Here is a 24,217-nt window from a genome sequence, read left to right as displayed (position 1 = left end):
CAATAGTGTAATAATCAGATTCTCTTCTTTATAAGTGTGTTATTCTATTTGTGTGATGTAGGATTTGTGCAATTTACTTTTATTTGTGTTTTGTTTTTGTTAGCAATAGGGTAATAGTGTAATAATTCAATTCTCTTTTTATTTGTATTTATATACTACAATTTGTTTCTATTTGTCTTTGTTACTTCTTTTTGATATGAGTCTTATGTTTGTATATATTTATATAGTTTTAAATGTTATGATTATTTATTTGTGTTGTTCCAAATGTCTGAATTAGTTCGTGTAAAATGGTGCTGTTTTTTTGTTGTTGTATGGGGCGCTGAAGGAGGGGTTCGCCCAGGCACCCATACAAGCTAAAACCGCCACTGCCCGCAGCAATGTTCCAACATCTAGTGGAAAGCCTTCCCATAAGAGTGGAGGCTGTTATAGCAGCAAAGGAGGGGACTGACTCCATATTAATGCCCATGATTTTGGAATGAGATGTTAGACGAGCTGGTGTCCACATACCTTTTGTCATGTAGTGTATTTTATGGAAAAGAGATGTTGTATATTTCTGGACGATGCAACATGCTGCCTTGTTGGCAACATGACCGAAAACGCAGATTACTGTTCGATTTGAGAGGGCGCTGCACTTTCACCTCTTTTTCCTGGTCACGTCACGGGCCATAGACCGGTGTACTGGCTTTCCTTTAGAAAGCGCAGCAACAAAATCAAAGTTGGCTATATTGTAAAAATGCATGAAAACAAAAAATAGCTTTCTGGTCTTAATTTAGGGTTAGGCATAGGGTTAGCAGTGTGGTTGAGGTTCGTGTTAAGGTTAGGTTTAAAATCATATTTTAAGAAGATACATTGTAGAAATAGGCGGGGTTTATAATTTCGTGTCAGTGGGGAGCTGGTGTACCGCGGCTCAGGTTAATAGAATTTCCTCCTTGGGGGGCTCTAATCCCCGCCCTCATTTCTTGATATTGGCCTACCTATCTAGTAAAAATGATTACCGAACTGTCAGGAATGAGGCTAACAAATCCAGTCCAATAACGGGGGTGGTGCCTAAAACGTCTATGCTATGGGCCTATCGGACCAAGATTGACAAACATACACCTTGTTTTCTGAATAAAATATATAACATGATTCACAAACGTATATTACATTTTGTAAATGGTAGTTTACTGTGTCAAACGGATGAGCAAACGTGCATGGCTCAATCTACCAATATGTCAGAAATGTAGATCCACAAGTTAATTTACAAATATTTGTATCACAATCAAACTATCCCTGGGACAAAATATACTCTTTAAACGTAAAAATAATAAATCAAATGTGGTGCACGATGTTGCACTTTTGGCACCATTCATAAAGGTCGAAACGCCACCTATCCTGAGTCGGTGCCCCCGGTGGTCTAAATCGAGCGCACCTATTTCTAGCAGGCTGTCACAACAGTAAAACAAAAAACCCTTAGCTTAATTTGTGAATAAGGGGAAAAAATCCTATTGTTTTAATTCTCAGTGTTTGAGGGTTTGTTTGCATTGGTTCAGAGTTGACTTTAAATAGTTAAAAATGCACGTTCGAGGTGTGCGCACGTATGTGACGTATAGTGTTTTTGTCTAAAGCTACACTGACTGCGGATAGCTGGCTAGCTAGATACAGTTGTTGCGGCATCCTTGAAATTAATATTTTGTTTCCGCTAGCTTAAGTTAGTAATTAGAAAAACCAATGAGCAATAGCCCACACTATTGCAGGAAATCACACGCTACCATGGATCACATTTGGCATCCTCCAATGTGACTAGGACGTCTGGACTAGTCTTGTGCCATTGGAGTTAGTTAGCAAACAAGCTAGCTAGCTGGTTTGCTTGCTAATGCTGTCTAGCTAGGTGGTGGGTAGTGTTTTTATTGATTAATACTGGGTGTGCCATTCGTGTTGCTTGTTTGATAGTTTACCTGTCACATTCGTTCAAACCTTTTACCCATAGTTTGTGAATATTTGAAATGTAGCTAGCCAGCTAGCATAACTCGTAGCTAGCTAGTTAATTAGCTACGGTTAGCCGCGGCTATTTGGCCTTTTCATAACCAGCCGATGGTTAAATATTTTGAGTTATAATGTGACATTTTGTTTAAAGTCGTTCAACTCAAGTTGGACATATGCCAGTTTAGCCAAAACAACGGAAAGTTCACTAGCTGCGTGAATCCAGGTCAAGGCACCAATGCGACCAACTGGATTTGAACCCGGGTCATCTGTGTCAGACAGGGCAGTTATTTCTAGATTTCTAATAGATCTAGTTATATCGTTGTTCACTGTAATAAATGTACATTAATGTATTTTGCCTGCACAGTGCGCAGCTGCGAACATCAGTGGTTGAGGTCCCATATAATTTATCATCACTTTGCCATCTTTACACTTTGCCTCCAAACTATGTTAACGCTTTTGTCTTTTTGCCAGATATTGCAGCACGTTGAGATTCTTGAAACTTGAGGAACTCTTTGTCAAGTACAGTACAATGGCTCCCAAAGACATCATGACCAACTCCCATGCCAAATCCATCCTCAATGCCATGAACGCACTTCGTAAGAGCAACACACTCTGTGACATCACTTTGAGAGTGGAGAATACTGACTTTCCTGTACACCGCATTGTCCTGGCAGCCTGCAGTGACTACTTCTGCGCTATGTTCACCAGCGAGGTAACCGTTAGCCTATTTAAATAATGGTTAAATAAATACAAATAAAAATTAAGCACAAGACTGGAGTTAATTTAGGCCTAGATAGACACATATGACACAGCACTTCCACAAAAGACCAATGATGACTGATCATCAGTGTCATCAGCGATAATAACTTTATAAATAAGTTTGCTGGTGGTTCTCTCTCTATATGCAGAAAGAGACAGGTAATAGTTGTTTGACTGGTTCGGAAGTTGACAATGCCCAAAAGAGTTTCTACATATCCCTTGTGCTTAGAACCGAGCTAAGATTTCTGTAGGCTAAAATTAAACTGATATTAATTTCCTTGAGCAATATGTCTTTCAGTGTGACTGCCATAAGTGTGACTGCCATCTGGTTATTTATAGCTTAATAAAAACGTGAATGGATCATATAGGCCTACGTCAAATATTAGGCTATTCCCAAACACGAAACAGCAATGAAAGTGCATAGCAGAAATAGTCCAATGCTAATTATTTCTCTGTAGCTCGGTTGACCTAGTTTCTCTTTCCTTTAACATTTTTAGCTCTCTAAGAATCCCCAGGTGAGCATTGCTCTTTTACTAACAAAGCTGACTATAATCCACAGCTGCCTACACAAGTATGACATAGTAAACACAAGGAATCAGTAGGCCTATGTTTTTTGCAATGAGTGCGGAGTGCCCTGTGTCTGGCAAGAGCGACTACTAACCAGTAATTTAAACTGATGTGTCTGTCTTTGCCGTTGTGCTTTTGCAGTTGTCAGAGAAAGGGAAATCCTTTGTAGACATCCAGGGGTTGACTGCGTCCACCATGGAGATCCTGCTGGACTTTGTTTACACAGAGACAGTTTTGGTCACAGTGGAGAATGTCCAGGAACTGCTTCCTGCTGCCTGTCTGCTGCAGCTCAAAGGTAAGTTGAGAAATCTAAAAATAATATGAGAACCATTGCACTTTACTGTACATCCACTGTATTTACTTTGTGGAATAAACTACCGGTATGTCAGTTAAATCTAAATCTGCTCTTTTGTAAAAGGAAATGCACACACATCATCTTCCCTTATTAGGTTTGTGCAATATGACTGGCTATATTGTATTGCTAATTTGCTAATATAGTGGAAACATTGTTAATTTATGTCAAGAAGTTTTTACTTGAGACAGACTAGCAAATTAAATACTTCAACATTATTTTACAAAATGAACATACTGCACTCACTTAATGTGTGTATATGTTTCTTTATATTCCTCAGGAGTAAAAAGAGCTTGTTGTGACTTTCTGGATAGTCAGCTTGATCCCACAAACTGCCTGGGCATTCGTGACTTTGCGGAGACCCACAATTGCCTTGACCTGATGCAGGCCGCTGAACTCTTCTCCCAGAAGCACTTCCCTGAGGTGGTTCAACATGAGGAGTTTATGCTGCTCAGCCAGAACGAGGTTGAAAAACTAGTTAAATGTGATGAAATCCAGGTAAGCAAAGTAGATTTGGTGAGGTATTATTATACTTGTCGTAACGCTGTAATTACCATAGTAATAGTCGTTGTTGTTTCATTGTAGGCCTACATTAGGTAGCCTTGTAATTGCATATTAATGGAGTTGCGTTTTTGTAATTCCAACTAAATTTCTATGCAATTAAACTACAATTACTTAAGTACTAAGTAACAATATGTTAATACAATGTTACTCGTGTAATTATGGTGTTACTACACAGATATATAAGAGCAGATTGATGTGAAGTGTTACCAAAGTCGAATAGTGTACTGAATTTATTTTTGAATTCAGAGAGCACACAGTCATGTTGCCTCAGGTGCATATCTTATCTCTATTCGCGGTTATCTTTGAATGCTCAGGGGGATACTTTTCACAAAAACCTTTAGTTGAAAGAAAAGGTGCAAGTGGAGACCTGCAGTAATCTCTATTAATGGGGCCCCCTTTGCAGATTTACCTGGCTCTGAAATCATGGAGAAAATAATCTGATTTAAGTATGCCTTTGTGCTCTGGAAATTCCAGTGTTTAACCGCACAGCGCATATCTTGCTGTATAAAAACATAATTGTAACCATGGTACTTGATTTATAGTTTACCAATTCATTCAAATGATTTTTGCTTGTCACGATTTTCGTGATCAAAATGTGTGTAATATACACTTAAAGTGGCTTGCGAAAGTATTCACCCCCCCGTGGCATTTTTCCTATTTTGTTGCATTTACATACATTTACATTTAAGTCATTTAGCAGACGCTCTTATCCAGAGCGACTTACAAATTGGTGCATTCACCTTATGATATCCAGTGGAACAACCACTTTACAATAGTGCATCTAACTCATTTAAGGGGGAGGGGGGGGTTAGGAGGATTACTTTATCCTATCCTAGGTATTCCTTAAAGAGGTGGGGTTTCAGGTGTCTCCGGAAGGTCGGGTGATCTGACTCCGCTGACCTGGCGTCGTGAGGGAGTTTTTGTTCCACCATTGGGGTGGCCAGAGCAGCGAACCAGTTTTGACTGGCTGAAGCGGGAACTGTACTTCCTCAGAGGTAGGGAGGCGAGCAGGCCAGAGGTGGATGAACGCAGTGCCCTTGTTTGGGTGTAGGGCCTGATCAGAAGCCTGAAGGTAGCGGAGGTGCCGTTCCCCTCAACAGCTTCCGTAGGCAAGCACCATGGTCTTGTAGCGGATGCGAGCTTCAACTGGAAGCCAGTGGGAGAGAGCGAGGAGCGGGGTTGACGTGAGAGAACTTGGGAAGGTTGAACACCAGACGGGCTGCGGCGTTCTGGATGAGTTGTAGGGGTTTAATGGCACAGGCAGGGAGCCCAGCCAACAGGCGAGTTGCAAGTAATCCAGACGGGAAGTTGCCTTAAACCTGGAATTAAAAATTGATTTTTGGGTTTGTATCATTTGTTTACACAACATCCTACCACTTTTGAAAAGATGCAAATGATGTTTTATTGTGAAACAAACAAGAAATAAGACAAAAAAATAAACTTGAGCGTGCATACTATTCACCACCCCAAAGTCAATACTTTGTAGAGCCACTTTTGCAGCAATTACAGCCTGCAAATCTCTGGGGTATGTCTCTATCAGGGGTGTCAAACTCATTTCGCATCGTGGGCCACATACGCGCCTAGGGAGATGTCAAGTGGGCCGGACCATTAAAATTATACCATCCTCTGCTATAAATAACCAAAATATCATGTCTTTCCTTTGTTTTGGTGTAAAGAAGCACAAGAACATTAGGAAAATATTAAATTTAATGAACTATCCTTTTACAAAACATTTCATGAAACCCTCATTATTTCCTAGACAAATGTGCAATTTTACTTTTTATGTGCAATAAAGCTTGTCGCTTCTCGGGACATACAAGTTTCAGCCGCCTTCATCGCATCGTTTAACAAACGTCACCGTCGGGAATACGGCTTCGATGCTAATGCTATTTCGCTAGCAATTAGGTAGCTGGCTTTTACCGCTGCTTCACTGACTTCTCGGCTCTGGATGAAAGTTTGACTGCTGTTCCTCCAGACCCGCCGCAATTCGTTAATCTTATCTCTTCTCAGTTGTCCTTGCAAGCCGTCATATTTTTCGCTGTGATGAGTCTCGTAGTGGCGTCGAATATTATATTCCTTCAATACCGAAACTTGTTGCAAACACACCAAGCACGAAGGTTTTCCGTGCATCTCTGTAAATAAATAGGACGTGGTCCATTTTTCTTTGAAAATTCTACACTCCTTATCTACTTTTCTCCGTTTGGATAACGACATTTTGGCTAATGAGGGTGTAGCGGAGAGGTAGAGACCAAGGTATTAACAACGTCGTAACAAGCAGCAGATGGCGCATTGATACCGTCTGCTGTTTTCAGTCTGTCTCAGTGATGCAGCTTGTCTTCTACTCTGATGGAAAGAGTGCGCCCTTAGCAGATAATCCATGAATTGCAGCGAATTAAAAATATTAATTCCATGTCTTTTATGCATTTTTTCCACTTTCAATTATCCTGCGGGCCTGATCGAACCTCCTTGGGGGCCGGTTCCGGCCCGGGGCCGTATGTTTGACACCCACTGCTCTATACGCTTGGCACGTGTAGCCACTGGGATTTTTGCCCATTCTTCAAGGCAAAACTGCTCCAGCTCCTTCAGGTTGGATGGGTTCCGCTGGTGTACAGCAATCTTTAAGTCATACCACAGATTACACAATTGGATTGAAGTCTGGGCTTTGACTAGGCCATTCCAAGACATTTAAATGTTTCCCCTTAAACCACTCGAGTGTTGCTTTAGCAGTATGCTTAGGGTCATTGTCCTGCTGGAAGGTGAACCTCCGTCCCAGTCTCAAATCTCTGGAAGGACTGAAACAGGTTTCCCTCAAGAATTACCCTGTATTTAGCGCCATCCTTCAATTCTGACCAGTTTCTCAGTCTCTGCCGATTGAAAATATCCCCACAGCATGATGCTGCCCCCACCATGCTTCACTGTGGGGATGATGTTCTCGGGGTGATGAGAGGTGTTGGGTTTGCGCTAGACAGAGTTTTCATTGATTGGCAAAATGTCAAATTTTTTAAATWATTTTTTTCACCTTTATTTAACCAGGTAGGCTAGTTGAGAACAAGTTCTCATTTACAACTGCGACCTGGCCAAGATAAAGCAAAGCAGTGTGACACAGACAACAGAGTTACACATGGAATAACATGGAATAAACAAGCCAATAACACAAACAAGTCAATGACAGTAGCAAAAAATACATTTAAGTCTTATCGGACCAGAGTGCCGCCTTCCATATGTTTGGGGAGTCTCCCACATGCCTTTTGGCGACCACCAAACGTGTTTGCTTATTTTTTTCTTTAAGCAATGGCTTTTTTGGCCACTCTTCCGTAAAGCCCAGCTCTGTGGAGTGTACGGTTTAAAGTGGTCCTATGGACAGATACTCCAATCTCCGCTGTGGAGCTTCGCAGCTCCTTCAGGGTTATCTTTGGTCTCTTTGTTGCCTCTCTGATTAAAGCCCTCCTTGCATGTTCCATGAGTTTTGGTGGGTGKCCCTCTCTTGGCAGGTTTGTTGTGGTGCCATATTATTTCCATTTTTTAATTATTGATTTAATGATGCTCCGTGGGATGTTCAAAGTTTTGGATATTTTTTTATAACCCAACCCTGATCTGTACTTCTCCCCCACTTTGTCCCTGACCTGTTTGGAGAGCTCCTTGGTCTTCATAGTGCCGCTTGCTTAGTGGTGTTGCAGACTCTGGGGCCTTTCAGTACAGGCGTGTATGTATATATATACAGTGGGGAGAACAAGTATTTGATACACTGCCGATTTTGCAGGTTTTCCTACTTACAAAGCATGTAGAGGTCTGTAATTTGTATCATAGGTACACTTCAACTGTGAGAGACGGAATCTAAAACAAAAATCCAGAAAATCACATTGTATGATTTTTAAATAATTAATTTGCATTTTATTGCATGACATAAGTATTTGATCACCTACCAACCAGTAAGAATTCCGGCTCTCACAGACCTGTAGTTTTTCTTTAAGAAGCCCTCCTGTTCTCCACTCATTACCTGTATTAACTGCACCTGTTTGAACTCGTTACCTGTATAAAAGACACCTGTCCACACACTCAATCAAACAGATCCAACCTCTCCACAATGGCCAAGACCAGAGAGCTGTGTAAGGACATCAGGGAAAAATTGTAGACCTGCACAAGGCTGGGATGGGCTACAGGACAATAGGCAAGCAGCTTGGTGAGAAGAACAACTGTTGCGCAATTATTAGAAAATGGAAGAAGTTCAAAGATGACGGTCAATCACCCTCGTCTGGGGCTCCATGCAAGATTTCACCTCGTGGGGCATCAATGATCATGAGGAAGGTGAGGATCAGCCCAAACTACACGGCAGGACCTGGTCAATGACCTGAAGAGAGCTGGGACCACAGTCTCAAAGAAACCATTAGTAACACACTACGCCGTCATGGATTAAAATCCTGCAGCGCACGCAAGGTCCCCCTGCTAAGCCAGTGCATGTCCAGGCCTGTCTGAAGTTTGCCAATGACCATCTGGATGATCCAGAGGAGGAATGGGAGAAGGTCATGTGGTCGATGAGACAAAAAATAGAACTTTTTGGTCTAACTCCACTCGCCGTGTTTGGAGGAAGAAGAAGTATGAGTACAACCCAAGAACACCATCCCAACCGTGAAGCATGGAGGTGGAAACATCATTCTTTGGGGTGCTTTTCTGCAAAGGGGACAGGACGACTGCACCGTATTGAGGGGAGGATGGATGGGGCCATGTATCGCGAGATCTTGGCCAACAACCTCCTTCCCTCAGTAAGAGCATTGAAGATGGGTCGTGGCTGGGTCTTCCAGCATGACAACGACACGAAGCACACAGCCATGGCAACTAAGGAGTGGCTCCGAAGAAGCATCTCAAGGGCCTGGAGTGGCCTAGCCAGTCTCCAGACCTGAACCCAAAGAAAATCTTTGGAGGAGCTGAAAGTCCGTATTGCCCAGCGACAGCCCCGAAACCTGAAGGATCTGAGAAGATCTGTAGGGAGGAGTGGGCCAAAATCCCTGCTGCAGTGTGTGCAAACCTAGTCAAAAAACTACAGGAAACGTATGATCTCTGTAATTGCAAACAAAGGTTTCTGTACCAAATATTAAGTTCTGCTTTTCTGATGTATCAAATACTTATGTCATGCAATAAAAATGCAAATTAATTACTAAAAATCATACAATGTGATTTTCTGGATTTTTGTTTTAGATCGCTCTATAGTTGAAGTGTACCTATGATAAAAATTACAGACCTCTACATGCTTTGTAAGTAGGAAAACCTGCAAAAATCGGCAGTGTATCAAATACTTGGTCTCCCCACTGTATATATATATATATATATATATTATATATATATATTATATAATATTATTATATATATATATATATATATTGAGATCATGTGACAGATCATGTGACACTTAAATTGCACACAGGTGGACTTTATTTAACTAATTATCTGACTTCTGAAGGTAATTGGTTGCACAAGATCTTATTTAGGCCCTTCGTAGCAAAGGTGAAAACATGCGCGCACCATTTTTCCTTTTTTTTTAATTCAATTTTTTTTTTTTTTAAACAAGTTATTTTTTCACTTCACCAATTTGGACTATTTTGTGTATGTCCATTACATGAAATCCAAATAAAAATAAATTTAAGTTACAGGTTGTAATGCCACAAAATAGGAAAACGCCAATGGGGGTGAATACTTTTGCAAGGCACTGTAGTTAAGTCTTAGTTGACTGTATCTACATCATTAATTAAAACTGTCACTTTGACTTGTTCCTCTTGAAGTGAAGTTGATCTCAGTCATTTGGAGAAATCAGTGTGATTGAGTGAATGCATTTTTGGCCTTGAGTAGTTATACTTTGGGATTTCCGTTATTACAACAAGCATGTTGTTGTCAAGGTGTGTGGTTGTGAATACATGTTGTTTCTGTTTGCAGGTGGACTCAGAGGAGCCTGTATTCGAGGCAGTGTTGAATTGGGTTAAACACAATAGGAAAGAGAGGGAGATTTATTTATCRGAGATGCTGGAGCATGTGCGGATGCCTTTGCTCACTCCGCGCTATATCACAGACGTCATCGACTCAGAGGTGAGGCAGCTAGACCACACACGGTCACATGATGTAAGCAGTTTTCTTGTCTAGGCCTTCCTATAATGGGTTTGTGTTAATAGATCAACAGCCAGTTTCCTCGACATGAATTAAGCATAGTCCTAGACCACTTTTACTCCACATACAGATGCGTACAAAGCTCTCCCTTGCCCTCCATTTGGCAAATCTGACCATAACTCTATCTTCCTGATTCCTGCTTACAAGCAAAAATTAAAGCAGGAAGCACCAGTGACATACCCCAACCAGAAGCCATGGATTACAGGCAACATTCTCACCGAGCTAAAGGGTAGAGCTGCCGCTTTCAAGGAGCGGGACTCTAACCCGGAAGCTTATAAGAAATCCCTCGATGCCCTCCGATGAACCCTGAAATAGGCAAAGCTTCAATACAGGATTAAGATCGAATTGTACTACACCGGCCCCGACACTCGTCTGATGTGGCAGGGCTTGCAAACTATTACAGACTACAAAGGGAAGCACAGCTGAGAGCTGCCCAGTGACACGAGCCTACCAGACGAGCTAAATAACTTCTATGCTCGCGTCGAGGCAAGTAACACTGAAACATGCATGAGAGCATCAGCTGTTCCGGATGACTGTGTGATCACGCTCTCCGCAGCCGATGTAAGACCTTTAAACAGGTCAACATTCCCAAGGCCGCTGGGCCAGACGGATTACCAGGACGTGTRCTCCGAGCATGTGCTGACCAACTGGCAAGTGTCTTCACTGACATTTTCAACCTCTCCCTGTCTGAGTCTGTAATACTAACATGTTTCAAGCAGACCACCATAGTCCCTGTGCCCAAGAACACTAAGGTAACCTGCCTAAATGACTACCGGCCCGTAATACTTACGTCTGTAAGAAAGRCTGKTCATGGCTCACATCAACACCATTATCCCAGAAACCCTAGACCCACTCCAATTTGCATACCGCACCAACAGATCCACAGATGATGCAATCTCGATTGCACTCCACACTGCCCTTTCCCACCTGGACAAAAGGAACACCTATGTGAGAATGCTATTCATTGACTACATCTCAGCGTTCAACACCATAGTGCCCTTAAAGCTCATCACTAAGCTAAGGACCTTGGGACTAAACACCTCCCTCTGCAACTAGATCCTAGACTTCCTGACGGTCCGCCCTCAGGTGGTAAGGATAGGTAACAACACATCCGCCACGCTGAGCCTCAACACGGGGGCCCCTCTGGGGTGGGTGCTCAGTCCCCTCCTGTACTCCCTGTTCACTCATGACTGCATGGCTAGGCACGACTCCAACACCATCATTAAGTTTGCTGATGACACAACAGTGGTAGGCCTGATTACCGATAACGATGAGACAGCCTATAGGGAGGAGGGCAGAGACCTGACCGTGTGGTGCAAGGACAACAATCTCTCCCTCAATGTGATCAAGACAAAGGAGATGATTGTGGACTACAGGAAAAGGAGGACTGAGCACGCCCCCATTCTCATCAACGGGGCTGTAGTGTAGCAGGTTGAGAGCTTCAAGTTTCTGGCGTCCAAATACACCAAGACAGTCGTGAAGAGGGCACGACAAAATCTATTCCCCCTCAGGAGACTGAAAAGATTTGGTATGGATCCTCAAAAGGTTTTACAGCTGCACCATCGAGAGCATCCTGACGGGTTGCATCACTGCCTGGTAGGGCAACTGCTCGGCCTCTGACCGCAAGGCACTACAGAGGTTAGTGCGTACGGCCCAGTACATCACCGGGGTCAAGCTTCCTGCCATGCAGGACCTCTATACCAGGCGGTGTCAGAGGAAGACCCTAAAAATTGTCAGACTCCAGCCACCCTAGTCATAGACTGTTCTGTCTGCTCCGCACGGCAAGTGGTACCGGAGCGCCAAGTCTAGGTCCAAGAGGCTTCTAAACAGCTTCTACCCCCAAGCCATAAGACTCAACAGCTAGTCAAATGGCTACCCAGATTATTTACACCCCCCCTACGCTGCTCTCTGTTATTATCTATGCATAGCCACTTTAATAACCCTATCTGCATGTACATAATTACCTCAATTACCTCGACACTGGTGACCCCACACATTGACACATTGACTCTGTACCGGTACCCTCTGTATATAGCCCCGCTATTGTTATTTACTGTTGCTCTTTAATTATTTGTTTTTCTTATCTATTACTTATTTTTTTTAAGGTATTTTCTTAAAACTGTATTGTTTTTTAAGGGCTTGTAAGTAAGCATTTCGCTGTAAGGTCTACTACACCTGTTGTATTCGGAGCATGTGACAAATAACATTTGATTTGAAATCCACTTTCAATGGAAATTCTCCATTGAGAATGATTTATGGTGTGCGTCTGGGAAACAGGCCTCAAGTGTTGAGGAGAGGTGTTATTACTGTCTTGATAAAGTACTGTATATGTTGTGACGTGTTCCAGCCCCTCATTCGATGCAGTCTTCCCTGTCGAGACCTTGTGGATGAGGCCAAGAAATTCCACCTTAGACCAGAGCTGAGGAGTGAGATGCAGGGGCCACGCACCCAAGCCAGATTAGGTACAGTACTGACCTCCATTTTTTTGGATTGATTTTCTTGTCCTAATAATAGGGATACAAGACAAGCTTAGTGGAAGTTACTACTTTATTCATGTGGAAAAAGTGATTACCATGTTGCTCTTTCAAGGTGCCAAGGAGGTCCTGTTGGTTATTGGAGGATTCGGCAGTCAACAATCCCCTATAGATATCGTTGAGAAGTATGATCCTAAAACTCAGGAGTGGAGCTTTTTACCTGTAAGTATATATTTTTTTAATTACATATTTTGGCTCTCTGATCATGGTTAACTTATCCCAAGCATGTTTTTACAGAACATTGCTCGGAAAAGGCGTTATGTAGCTACCGTCTCCCTCAATGACCGTGTGTATGTGATTGGCGGCTACGATGGTCGATCGCGGCTTAGCTCGGTGGAGTGCTTGGACTACACAGCAGACGAGGATGGTGTCTGGTACACCGTCGCCACTATGAATGTACGGCGTGGCCTTGCCGGGGCGACAACACTCGGAGGTAGAGGATCTTCTCTGATTGACAGCCCTCATTGTCATGGGGTTTACAAAAACAAATAGCACTGAAGTGAGTTTGACTGACCTCAGGTGTAACAAAACCCTGCAAGTGTTTTCTAATGCAGACTTTCAAAAAGTTGTTGGAACATTTCCTTACATTTCTTTCCTCACTTTTCTGCCCACAGATATGATCTATGTTGCTGGAGGCTTTGACGGTAGCCGCCGTCACACCAGCATGGAACGATATGACCCGAATATTGACCAGTGGAGCATGCTTGGGGACATGCAGACAGCCAGGGAAGGGGCTGGCCTGGTGGTTGCTAGTGGACTTATATACTGTCTTGGTGGGTATTAAAGATGTTTGGTTTAAGTTTGTAATGGTGTTGGTGTATAAATATTTAAATTTTCTCCCTGTTTTTTTCCCCCACTGACCTTAGTAAGGATTTACACTATGTGGACACCCCATCAAATTGGTGGATTCAGCTATTTCAGCTACACCCGTTGCTGACAGGTGTATAACATCAAGCACACAGTCTTGTAATCTCCATAGACATTGGACAAGCTTAGTGGAAACGCGTTCTCTGGAGTGATGAATCACGCTTCAGGCAATCCGATGGACAAATCTGGGTTTGGCGGATGCCAGGAGAACGCTACCTGCTCAAATGCATAGTGCCAACTGTTAAAGTTTGATGTAGGAGGAATAATGGTCTGGGGCTGTTTTTCATGGTTTGGGCTAAGCATCTTCCAGTGAAGTGAAATTTTAAAGCTACAGCATACAATGACATTCTAAACAATTCTGTGCTTCCAACTTTGTGGCAACAGTTTGGGGAAGGCCCTTTCCTGTTTCAGCATGACAATGCCCCCGTGCACAAAGCGAGGTCCATACAGAAATGGTTTGTTGAGATCGGTGTGGAAGAAATTGACTGGGCTGACCTCAACCCCATCGAACACCTTTGGGATGAATTGGAACGCTGACTGTGAGCCAGGCCCAATCGCCCAAAATCAGTGTCCGACCTCACTAATGCTCTTGTGGCTGAATAGAAGCAAGTCCCCGCACCAATGTTCCAACGTCTAGTGGAAAGCCTTCCCAGAAGAATGGAGGCTGTTATAGCAGCAAAGGGGGACCAACATATTAATGCCCATGATTTTGGAATGATATGTTTGACGAGCAGGTGTCCACACACTTTTGGTCATGCAGTGTATGTAATTTATTGCAGGTGGGTACGACGGATTGAATATCCTCAATTCAGTGGAGCGGTATGACCCTCACACAGGTCATTGGACGAATGTTACCCCCATGGCCACCAAACGCTCAGGTGAGTACTCCAGAGTATGAGGGCTGTATAGATTATATACAGTATGGCTCTCTCTACATATGGCTATGGTTAGTATGTCTGAAGGGCCTATACTCTTTGTTACAGGGGCTGGTGTAGCCTTGCTCAATGACCACATCTATGTGGTGGGAGGCTTCGATGGAACAGCGCACCTCGACTCAGTGGAGGTTTACAACATTAGGACTGACTATTGGACCACGGTAGCCAGTATGACCACTCCCCGCTGCTACGTAGGAGCTACCGTCCTCCGGGGACGACTCTACGCCATAGCTGGGTAAGCCTAAACATCCCAACCCTGCTCAGAATTTAATCTTTTTATTTTTTTATTTTTAGGAAAGTGTAAATTCACTTTCCTTTCATATGTTTATTGCTTTTAATGACAGACAGATGAGAAACAATGAGGGAGACAGGTGAAGAGGAGATTCAGAGTGAAGGGAGGACACAGGGATTGAACCCCTGTCACCGGCTAACCGTTGTACATGTGCATAGAGCCGGGAGTGTTATCACTCGACCACGGCTCTGCACCCAACTTCAGTATTAAGAGATACTGAAGTGATCATTAATATACATTATGTATGACTCTTAATTGATTTATATTATTCTTGCTTAGATAACATTGTAATAAATCTGAATCATGAATGCAACCTCCTTATGGTCCAGTTTGATTATAAGCATGCGAATGTCATTGAACACAGCCATATGATGTATTGTTCATCCTCCCCTGTACTCTTTTGCCCTCTCTAGGTATGATGGAAACTCCCTTCTGAGCAGTATCGAGTGTTATGACCCTGTTATTGACAGCTGGGAGGTGGTCACCTCCATGGCCACACAGCGCTGTGATGCAGGAGTGTGTGTCCTCCGAGAGAAGTGAGATTTACCTCAGAACAACCTCAAAGGTCGGGTGAAGCGGAGGAGGGCAGTCATCTAGTCCTGAACCTGAATCTGATATTTACGTGCCACTACTATGGCGCGACAGAGGGATTATTCACTTGGAGGCCAGTGTGCTATATGTCCTCCCGGAAGTCTCTTGATTCTATTCATCAGACTTTCTCATCTGAGTTTAGTTACTTCTGTGTGATAAGGGACAGGGGGTGTACAACAGTGATTAGGAGTTGTTTCAGTCTCTTCATCAACAGTTGTTGCTTCCAAGAAGACATCCATCCCAACCCACTCGGTCGCATGACACACTTTTAGTGGTAGCTGTTGCTGTGGTAACCTGTGAGATTTTTGACTCATCTTTTAAAGTGCAATATATTTCTCTACTTCTGTTATGAACCGTTGGAGTAGAAGAAACAAGAGACTCCAGTTTTCTGCTGCTATATGCCTTATGCCCTTGTGGCCCACATTGAACTGAACATCCATGATGCCTCATTAGGACTGTGATTGTTGTCATGCCATCAAGTATGATGATTATTTAGCATTTGCCAGGTTTTCAGTCAGACAGTAAACCCTTTGTAGATTTTGTAATTCTGTATAAAGCGCTTTTAGAAATAAATCACTTATTGAAGAATTGCCATATTTACCTGACAGTCATTATTTTCAATGTATCAAAGATATTCAAATGAATGACATTTTAGGGAAAGCACCATAATTGTATTGTGGACTGCAGATGATTCCTTGCTCTTTTGCTGTTTGTCATCTTGTCAAAATCTCTGTCCCTTGCAATTGACTCCTCTGAAGATGTGTGTATGGTGCATGCATTTGTCCATAGTGGATTTGTTTGGACAAGCAAAATGACTTGACTTCTATTATCCAGGGCAAGTACAAAATCCTGAGGAGTCTTTTGTTACTTGAAAAAGTGAATAAACATTGTGATAATGTATCACTTTTATATTTGTTTTTAGTTATTACTGTAATGCAATGTGGAATTCGATGTTGAAGTGAACTGTTGTGACCTCCTAGTAAAAGCCTAGTGAATTTGTCAAGGGTTTCGGACCTCTTGGTTTAATGGCAAAGTTGTTGGACTGACTGTCACACTCGCAGGGACCCGGGTTTGAGTCCTGGTTGGGCTAATCACCAAGCTAGTTGCATTGATGTCAGAAGTGGAATGACACTACTGTGGGACTATCGGTGTGGGAGGATGTTCGGAGGGGCAGGGATGTGTTTCCGAAAAGAGGGGGTAGTCTTGTGATCCTTGATAAGTGCTTGGTGACGGACTGCCCCAAGGCCCTGGTTCAGTTCAAACCAGGCTACCCCCCCCCCCYCCCCCAAATTTCCAACAATATCTACATGTGCAGTACCAGTCAAAAGTTTGGACACGCCTACTCATTCAAAGGTTTTGCTTTATTTTGACTATTTTCTACATTGTAGAATAGTAGTGAAGACAAACTATGAAATAACACATTTGGAATCCTGTAGTAACCAAAAAAGTGTTAAAAAAATAACTAGGCAAGTCAGTTAAGAACAAATTCTTATTTACAATGACATCCTACCCCTGCCAGACACTAACCCGGACAATGCTGGGCCAATTGTGCGCCACCCTATGGGATTCCCAATCACGCCCGGTTGTGATACAGCCTGGAATTGAACCAGGGTCTGTAGTGACCCCTCTAGCACTGAGATGCAGTGCCTTAGACTGCTGCACCACTCGGAAGCCCAACAGTCTTGAAGGAGTTCCCACATATGCTGAGCACTTGTTGGCTGCTTTTCCTTCACTCATCCCAAACCATCTCAATTGAGTTGAGGTCGGGTGATTGTGGAGGCCAGGTCATCTGATGTAGCACTCCATCACTCTCCTTCTTGGTCAAATAGCCCTTATACAGCCTGGAGGTGTGTTGGGTCATTGTCCTATTGAAAAACAAATGATAGTCCCACAAAACAAACCAGATGGGATGTGTATCGCTGTGGTAGCCATGCTGGTTAAGTGTGCCTTGAATTCTAAATAAATCACAGACCTTGTCACCACCTAAGCAGGTGTGGTTTCTTTGCAGCAATTTGACCATGAAGGCCTGATTCACGCAGTCTCTTCTGAACAGTTGATTTGGAGATGTGTCTTATTTGAACTCTGTGAAGCATTTATTTGGGCTGCAATTTCTGGGGCTGGTAACTAATGAACTTATCCTCTGCAGCAGAGTTAACTCTGGCTCTTCTTTTCCATTGGCGATCCTCATGAGGGCCAGTTTCATCATAGCGCTTGATGGTTTTTGCAAATGCACTTAAAGAAACATTCAAAGTTCTTGAAATGTTCCACATTGACTGACCTTCATGTCTTAAAATAATGATGGACTGTCATTTATCTTTGCTTATTTGAGCTGTTCTTAAAAGGAAAAAAAACATTGAATGAGTAGGTGTGTCCAAACTTTTGGTACTGTAGGTGGAGTATGAACCAAATCACATATATTAAAATAATGTTGAGTGTTCACTAACATCACATTTTTTAAATGTCACATCACTACTGGGATCCAATGACAATTCGACTAGAGAGCTCAGGTATTGCAGTAGTGTGTGGGCGGTGTGCATCGCAGACCCAGGCTATAAAATCACCCCTCGCATTCAACTGGTGCATGACATTGCTGTGTTGGCGGAGACACGTAACTCGTCTTTGTCGACGGAGCTGGAGCAAAAGTTTTTGCGCCTTTACTGTATGTTGAGAATTAAAAAATTCAACCGTTTTTACGTGTCTTCAATCATCTGAATCTTGACAGGGGAAATGGTATGTGCGCAATTTACATAACTTCTTAATTTTTTACTTTTTGCATTGAAATCCTAAATACGGGAAGTAAATTTTCCCCATGTCGGTGTTATTGTTAATATTTGCCATCCTCATTGGCAAATGTAATGTTCACGCAGTCTGAAAATTTAGACCAACCTTTACTCGACGATTTGACATGTTTCCTTTGAAAAATGAAAAACATTCAGCTTTTTATTGCCTTATGTCCATAACCTCAACCTGGTCCTACCATCTATCCATTCCGTTTGAATGTATCTGTTTATAAAGTTTATCGTTTGTTACTACGTTATTATAACAATGTAATACAGTATGTGCGGGAATGCATACTGTGGCTGCAAGAGAGGAATCCTAGGAATCTGTTGAGCCTTGGTGAAGAAGTAGATAGGTGGGTGGTATGGGGCAGACGCAGTTGGTTGGGTCACATGCTTGACAAACTTTCATGAAGTTTTTAACCTTCAAATGGCAAATGATTTTGTTAAAACATTAGCCTACTTTACCTATATTTAGGCAAGAGTCTAGGAAAGCAATGTCGTGATACACTATCTTCCTATACCAATTGTGTACATAAAGGAAAATGTAGGCTAGTGTACAGTCTATGGGCCAATGCATGATTACCAAAGAGAGGCCATTTGCTTTCTCAAGAATCAGCCATTCAAAGTATAACAAGCATGCGAAGCCCCTTTCCTGTCATCCTTATACAATAATTTACTTTCTATTCACGATTTAGGAGTTCTATTTTTCTTTGTGACAATGTGTTATTACACAGCATTTTAGTGTTACATTTTACAGATGCCACTTGCTTTTCAAATGTCAGTTGATAACCACCTTGTTGAGAACCTAGAATCCCCTCCCCCTGGGATCCAGAGCCAAGACTACAAATCTGGACATGCTAAAACATGTGTCTGGCAGATTTCTTATAAACACTTTGGTACAGTTTCCCAGAGAGATTAAGCCTAGTCCTGGACTAAAAAAAATCCCCCTGAGTTTAGTCCAGCACTAGGGTCAATTTGTGTGTGGGAAACTGACCATCAAAGGAATAAATCCTTTGACCTTATTTGAGTTCAGGACCTTTAGAATCATTATTTAGAGTGACACGGTTACTTTAAATTTGGAGCCACTGTATTGGTCTCTACTTTTGGCATCACCTTTAATGACTTGAACCATGTGGTAATGGATACATGTAGATTTTTCCCTGGATTGATCTATTTCTGGTTTGCCCTTTTCGATCAACATTTAATTCAGCCCTCTTCAGTTATGACTGTGCTTACTGAGCTGTAACAACCAGCTAAATTAGAAAAAATAACATACAGGAATGTTGTTAATAATAAATCCTACATGTCAGCGTACTTTAATTCCTTGTACTGTTGTGTGTTGATATAGTCAGATTTACAGTATCTGGGTAAAATGGGCTTTGCTGTTTGTGTATTTTCCACTTCAGACAGACAGACTGTTTGAAGAACAGAAAGTAGTCGAGCTGTTGTTTTTGGCCAACAGAGAGAGTGTATCTCCATACACGTGGGCCAGGCAGGCGTTCAGACGGGCAATGCATGCTGGGAACTCTTCTGCTTGGAACACGGTGTGGGGCCTGACGGAGTGTTCAATGAAGAGGACCAGGGGCCTAATTCCCGGACTGACCCCTTCAACACTTTTTTCCACACCGGAAGTTCTGGCCGCCATGTTCCCAGGGCCATATTTGTGGACCTGGAGCCAACGGTGGTTGGTAAGCAAAGTCAATTGTAACCTTTTGTTTTATTCTCCTCTTTCTCGCCATCCATCATCCATGTTTCGTGTGTGTGTGATTACACATGTGTAGTGTAAATGCATATCCATCCTCATGGGCCAGACAGGAGTGCTAATTGGGAATGAATTCATGCGGGCGGGGACCTGTGCTGGATGGAGTATGGTATTCAAAAGACAAGACCATTGGTGGTGGCGGTGATGACCCCTTTTTACACTTTCTTCAGTGAGCGTGACTCAGGAAAGCTTGTAGAAAGTGCTGTGTTTGTGGACCTAGCCAGCTGTAATTGGTAAGTGGTGGTGTATAATATTGATACAAAGATGAAAATAAAGTTTAAGTTAAAGCTGCAATATGTAACTTTTTGGGCGACCCAACAAAATTAACATAGAAATGTGAGTTATAGATCTGTCATTCTCATTGAACGCAAGTCTAAGAAGCGGTAGCTCTGTTGCATGTGCGGCATTTCTGTGCTTCCCAATTTTTACTTTAGTTTTTGCGTCATTTACTTTCGGTTTTGTACACCAGTTTCAAACAGCTAAAAATACAATATTTTTAGTTATGGAAAATATATTTCACAGCGGTTTAGATGGTATAATGATTATCTACTCTATACTTGCTTGTTTTGTCACAAACTGAAATTAGGCAAACTATTAGAATTTTAGCAACCAGGAAATGGCGGAATGATTTCTGCATAGTGCATCTTAAAATGTTGAATAAATTAAATGTTTGTTAATGATACACACCCCAAACTTTCACAACAATAACAACTGGGCCAACAACAAATAAAATGAACGAATAAAGAAAGCCCACACACAGCATATGCTGCTCCAAAGTACAGACAAGTTGGCTGCAGTAGCCCTTGCCAAGTAATAAATAATTAAATTCATGTTACATAATATGGTGGGGCTGCTGATAAGCTACAGTATATGGTAAGTAGTGTGCATTAAGCAAAACACTAACTCCACTGTAACACGTCTACAAGTGTTACTATGGCACATTAATAAATACTAGAAATCCTGATTGTTAAAATGGTCAGTGGTGGAAAAAGTACACAATTGTCATACTTTTCTTGTTTCGTTTAAATAACGGACAGCCAGAGGCACACCAACACTCGGACGTAATTTACAAACGTATTATATTGATTTAGTGAGTCCTTTAGATCAGAGGCAGAAGGGATGAGAACATGCTATATTGATTTAGTGAGTCCGATAGATCAGAGGCAGAAGGGATGAGAACATGCTATATTGATAGGTGCGTGAATTGGACTATATTGTTGTCCTGCCTGAGCATTCGAAATGTAATGAGTACTTTTAGGTGTCAAGGAAAATGTATCAGGAGTAAAACGTACATCTTTATTTTAGGATGTAGAGGAGTGAAAGTAAAAGTAGTCAAAAATAGAAATAGCAAGGTAAAGTACAGATACCCCAAAAAACTACTTAAGTAGTACTTCAAAGTATTTTTACTTAGTTTCTTTACGCCACTGAAAATTGTGCATCTACATTACACTGCTGGAAGACGCAAAGTACAGCTTTACAGACTACAAAAGAATCTGAGCACAGGACTGGGAACCAAGAGCAAATCAACAATTGTGGTAATTCAGGTGACATTTCCTGTTGATGTCCTATATTTCTTGAAGAGTAATTGTTTTCCCCCCCAGATGAGGTCAGGACTGGGATGTACAGGCAGCTCTACCATCCTGAGCAGCTCATCTCTGGAAAGGAGGATGCAGCCAATAACTACGCCCGTGGACACTACACCGTGGGGAAGGAGATCATTGACGGGGTCCTGGAGCGTATCCGTAAAATGGTAAGTATCACATTAAGACCTGATCTTTGTCATACAGTCAAAGGAAGGATTTGAGTCGTAATATATTAATAATATAGGGATAATATAATAATATACTGGATATCATAAGGTGAATGCACCAATTTGTAAGTCGCTCTGGATAAGAGCGTCTGCTAAATGACTTAAATGACTTAAATGTAAATGTAATGTAAATGTAATATAGGCTAATATAAAATAAATTGGCTAAGGCCAATATATTGTGCATCCCTAGTGTTGATAAATAGTTTTTCTCCCTAGACTGACCAGTGCACAGGGCTGCAAGGATTCCTCATCTTCCACAGCTTCGGAGGAGGCACCGGCTCTGGTTTCACCTCTCTGCTAATGGAGCGCCTGTCTGTTGACTACGGCAAGAAGTCCAAGCTGGAGTTTGCCATCTACCCAGCTCCCCAAGTGTCCACAGCTGTGGTGGAGCCATATAATTCCATTCTGACCACCCACACCACCCTGGATCACTCCGACTGTGCCTTCATGGTGGACAATGAGGCCATCTATGACATCTGTCGCCGCAACCTGGACGTTGAGCGTCCATCCTACACCAATCTCAACAGATTGATCGGTCAGATTGTTTCCTCCATCACTGCATCCCTACGATTTGATGGTGCGTTGAATGTTGACCTCACAGAGTTCCAGACCAATTTAGTACCATTCCCCCGCATTCATTTCCCCCTGGTCACCTACGCGCCCATCATTTCCGCTGAGAAGGCTTACCATGAGCAGCTGACCGTCTCTGAGATCACCACTGCCTGTTTCGAGCCATCCAATCAGATGGTCAAGTGTGACCCTCGCCATGGCATGTACATGGCCTGCTGTATGCTGTACCGTGGAGATGTGGTGCCCAAAGATGTGAATGCTGCCATTCAAAATATCAAGACCAAACGTTCCATCCAGTTTGTGGAATGGTGCCCCACCGGTTTCAAGGTAAGGAACATAATTGCCTCCCGCATATGGTTTATATTGCAATAGATAAGTACTATATTTCATTCTCGGTCTAAGGGGTAATTGATTTATTTTTCTTATTCTATCTAATCAGGTTGGGATCAACTATCAGCCCCCAACTGCCGTACCTGGAGGTGATCTAGCTAAAGTCCAGAGGGCTGTGTGCATGCTGAGCAACACCACTGCCATTGCTGAAGCCTGGGCTCGTTTGGACCACAAGTTTGACCTCATGTATGCCAAACGTGCCTTTGTGCACTGGTATGTAGGTGAGGGCATGGAGGAGGGAGAGTTCTCTGAGGCCAGAGAAGACCTGGCTTGTCTGGAGAAGGATTATGAAGAGCTGGGCAGAACAAGCACAGAATCTGATGATGATGAAGCAGGCGAGGAATATTAAGAACCAAAGAACCATGATCTCCTACCTGTCTATTAAAAATGTATAATTCCGTCTTCTTTGTATTCTTTGTATTTGTAACAATTCATTGTTGTATCTCTGCGCTGAACTAAAACAAGTTGTAAAAAACATATGGACAGCCAAATACACTTGTTTAATAACGCCCTGTTAATGTGTCAATTCCAAAGTGCCATGTTTTGCAATCGCAATGGCTTTCATCTTCTGAATAAAGTCCGTCTGTGTACAATATTGCGCAAGATATTTTTCTCTGCATATTTCATTGAAATTCATGATGAAGGACATGTTACAGCTGGGCCAAGCTCAACCTGGAGTAGACTGTATAACGTCACCCACATTCTGGTGACATGTTCTGTTTCACTAATAATTTATTAAGGGATTATATTTAGTTTACTAACAGTATATTATGAGTTTATAATAAACAGTAATCCATTGCTGGTTGCATTCAGTGAGCTGATGAATGTTGCTACTGGTCTATGGATCATTACCGTGGAGCGCATAGCCTACCGAAGATCGCTAACGTTATCATTTGTGACTAGCCTCAAAACTGTTACAATGTATCATGCATGATTACAAACCCCTCAGTGCTCGCCCACTCAGTGGCCACATCCAATCAAAATACTCCATCGGGGCTATTTAAAGAACAAGTTCCGGCAGTCGTGGAGTCACCTGAAAATATCCATCCGCGGTAGTAAACAATGGGAAGATCTCAATGCATATCTCTGCCGGACGTCCTCCTTCGTCTCCTTCTCAAAACCCATTGGAGAAAGAGACTAGGAGAGAGGAAGCGAGGAGTATCATTTGAGAGAATACTATAGATGGGTTTGCTGACAATGTCACGAAAACCGTGTGCACGCTTTGATGTGGCAGAAGTCCAGAACGGGCATGTGGGAAATCGTAAGTGGCTCGTTTCAGCTACACCGAACAAAAATATAAACTCAACATGCAACAATTTCAAAGAT

General features: G+C 42.4%; 2 protein-coding genes across 3 annotated transcripts; both read left to right on the top strand.

The window, feature by feature from the left end:
* Window positions 1-1,595: 1,595 nt before the first annotated feature.
* On the top strand, window positions 1,596-16,026 carry LOC111966690 (kelch-like protein 12). 2 transcript variants are annotated; one of them, XM_023991549.2, is made up of 13 exons: window positions 1,783-1,873; window positions 2,437-2,677; window positions 3,222-3,239; window positions 3,433-3,586; window positions 3,924-4,141; window positions 10,133-10,282; window positions 12,708-12,822; window positions 12,950-13,056; window positions 13,132-13,327; window positions 13,509-13,667; window positions 14,541-14,639; window positions 14,745-14,931; window positions 15,402-16,026. In XM_023991549.2, the coding sequence occupies exons 2-13, from the start codon at window positions 2,495-2,497 to the stop codon at window positions 15,526-15,528; spliced, it is 1,713 nt and encodes a 570-aa protein (XP_023847317.1). In that variant the 5' UTR covers window positions 1,783-1,873; window positions 2,437-2,494; the 3' UTR covers window positions 15,529-16,026. The 2 variants fall into 2 exon arrangements, with proteins under 2 accessions (XP_023847318.1, XP_023847317.1); XM_023991550.2 differs by lacking the exon at window positions 3,222-3,239 and having other exon boundaries at window positions 1,596-1,873.
* A 2,135-nt stretch (window positions 16,027-18,161) lies between these two features.
* On the top strand, window positions 18,162-23,484 carry LOC111966688 (tubulin alpha chain). Its single transcript, XM_023991547.2, has 5 exons — window positions 18,162-18,309; window positions 19,822-20,047; window positions 21,723-21,871; window positions 22,148-22,828; window positions 22,941-23,484. The coding sequence occupies exons 1-5, from the start codon at window positions 18,307-18,309 to the stop codon at window positions 23,238-23,240; spliced, it is 1,359 nt and encodes a 452-aa protein (XP_023847315.1). The 5' UTR covers window positions 18,162-18,306; the 3' UTR covers window positions 23,241-23,484.
* Window positions 23,485-24,217: the final 733 nt, after the last annotated feature.

The sequence above is a fragment of the Salvelinus sp. IW2-2015 genome, linkage group LG7 (genome assembly GCF_002910315.2).
Source record: "Salvelinus sp. IW2-2015 linkage group LG7, ASM291031v2, whole genome shotgun sequence".
Lineage (NCBI taxonomy): Eukaryota > Metazoa > Chordata > Actinopteri > Salmoniformes > Salmonidae > Salvelinus > Salvelinus sp. IW2-2015.
This window is presented reverse-complemented; position numbering and strand designations above follow the sequence as displayed.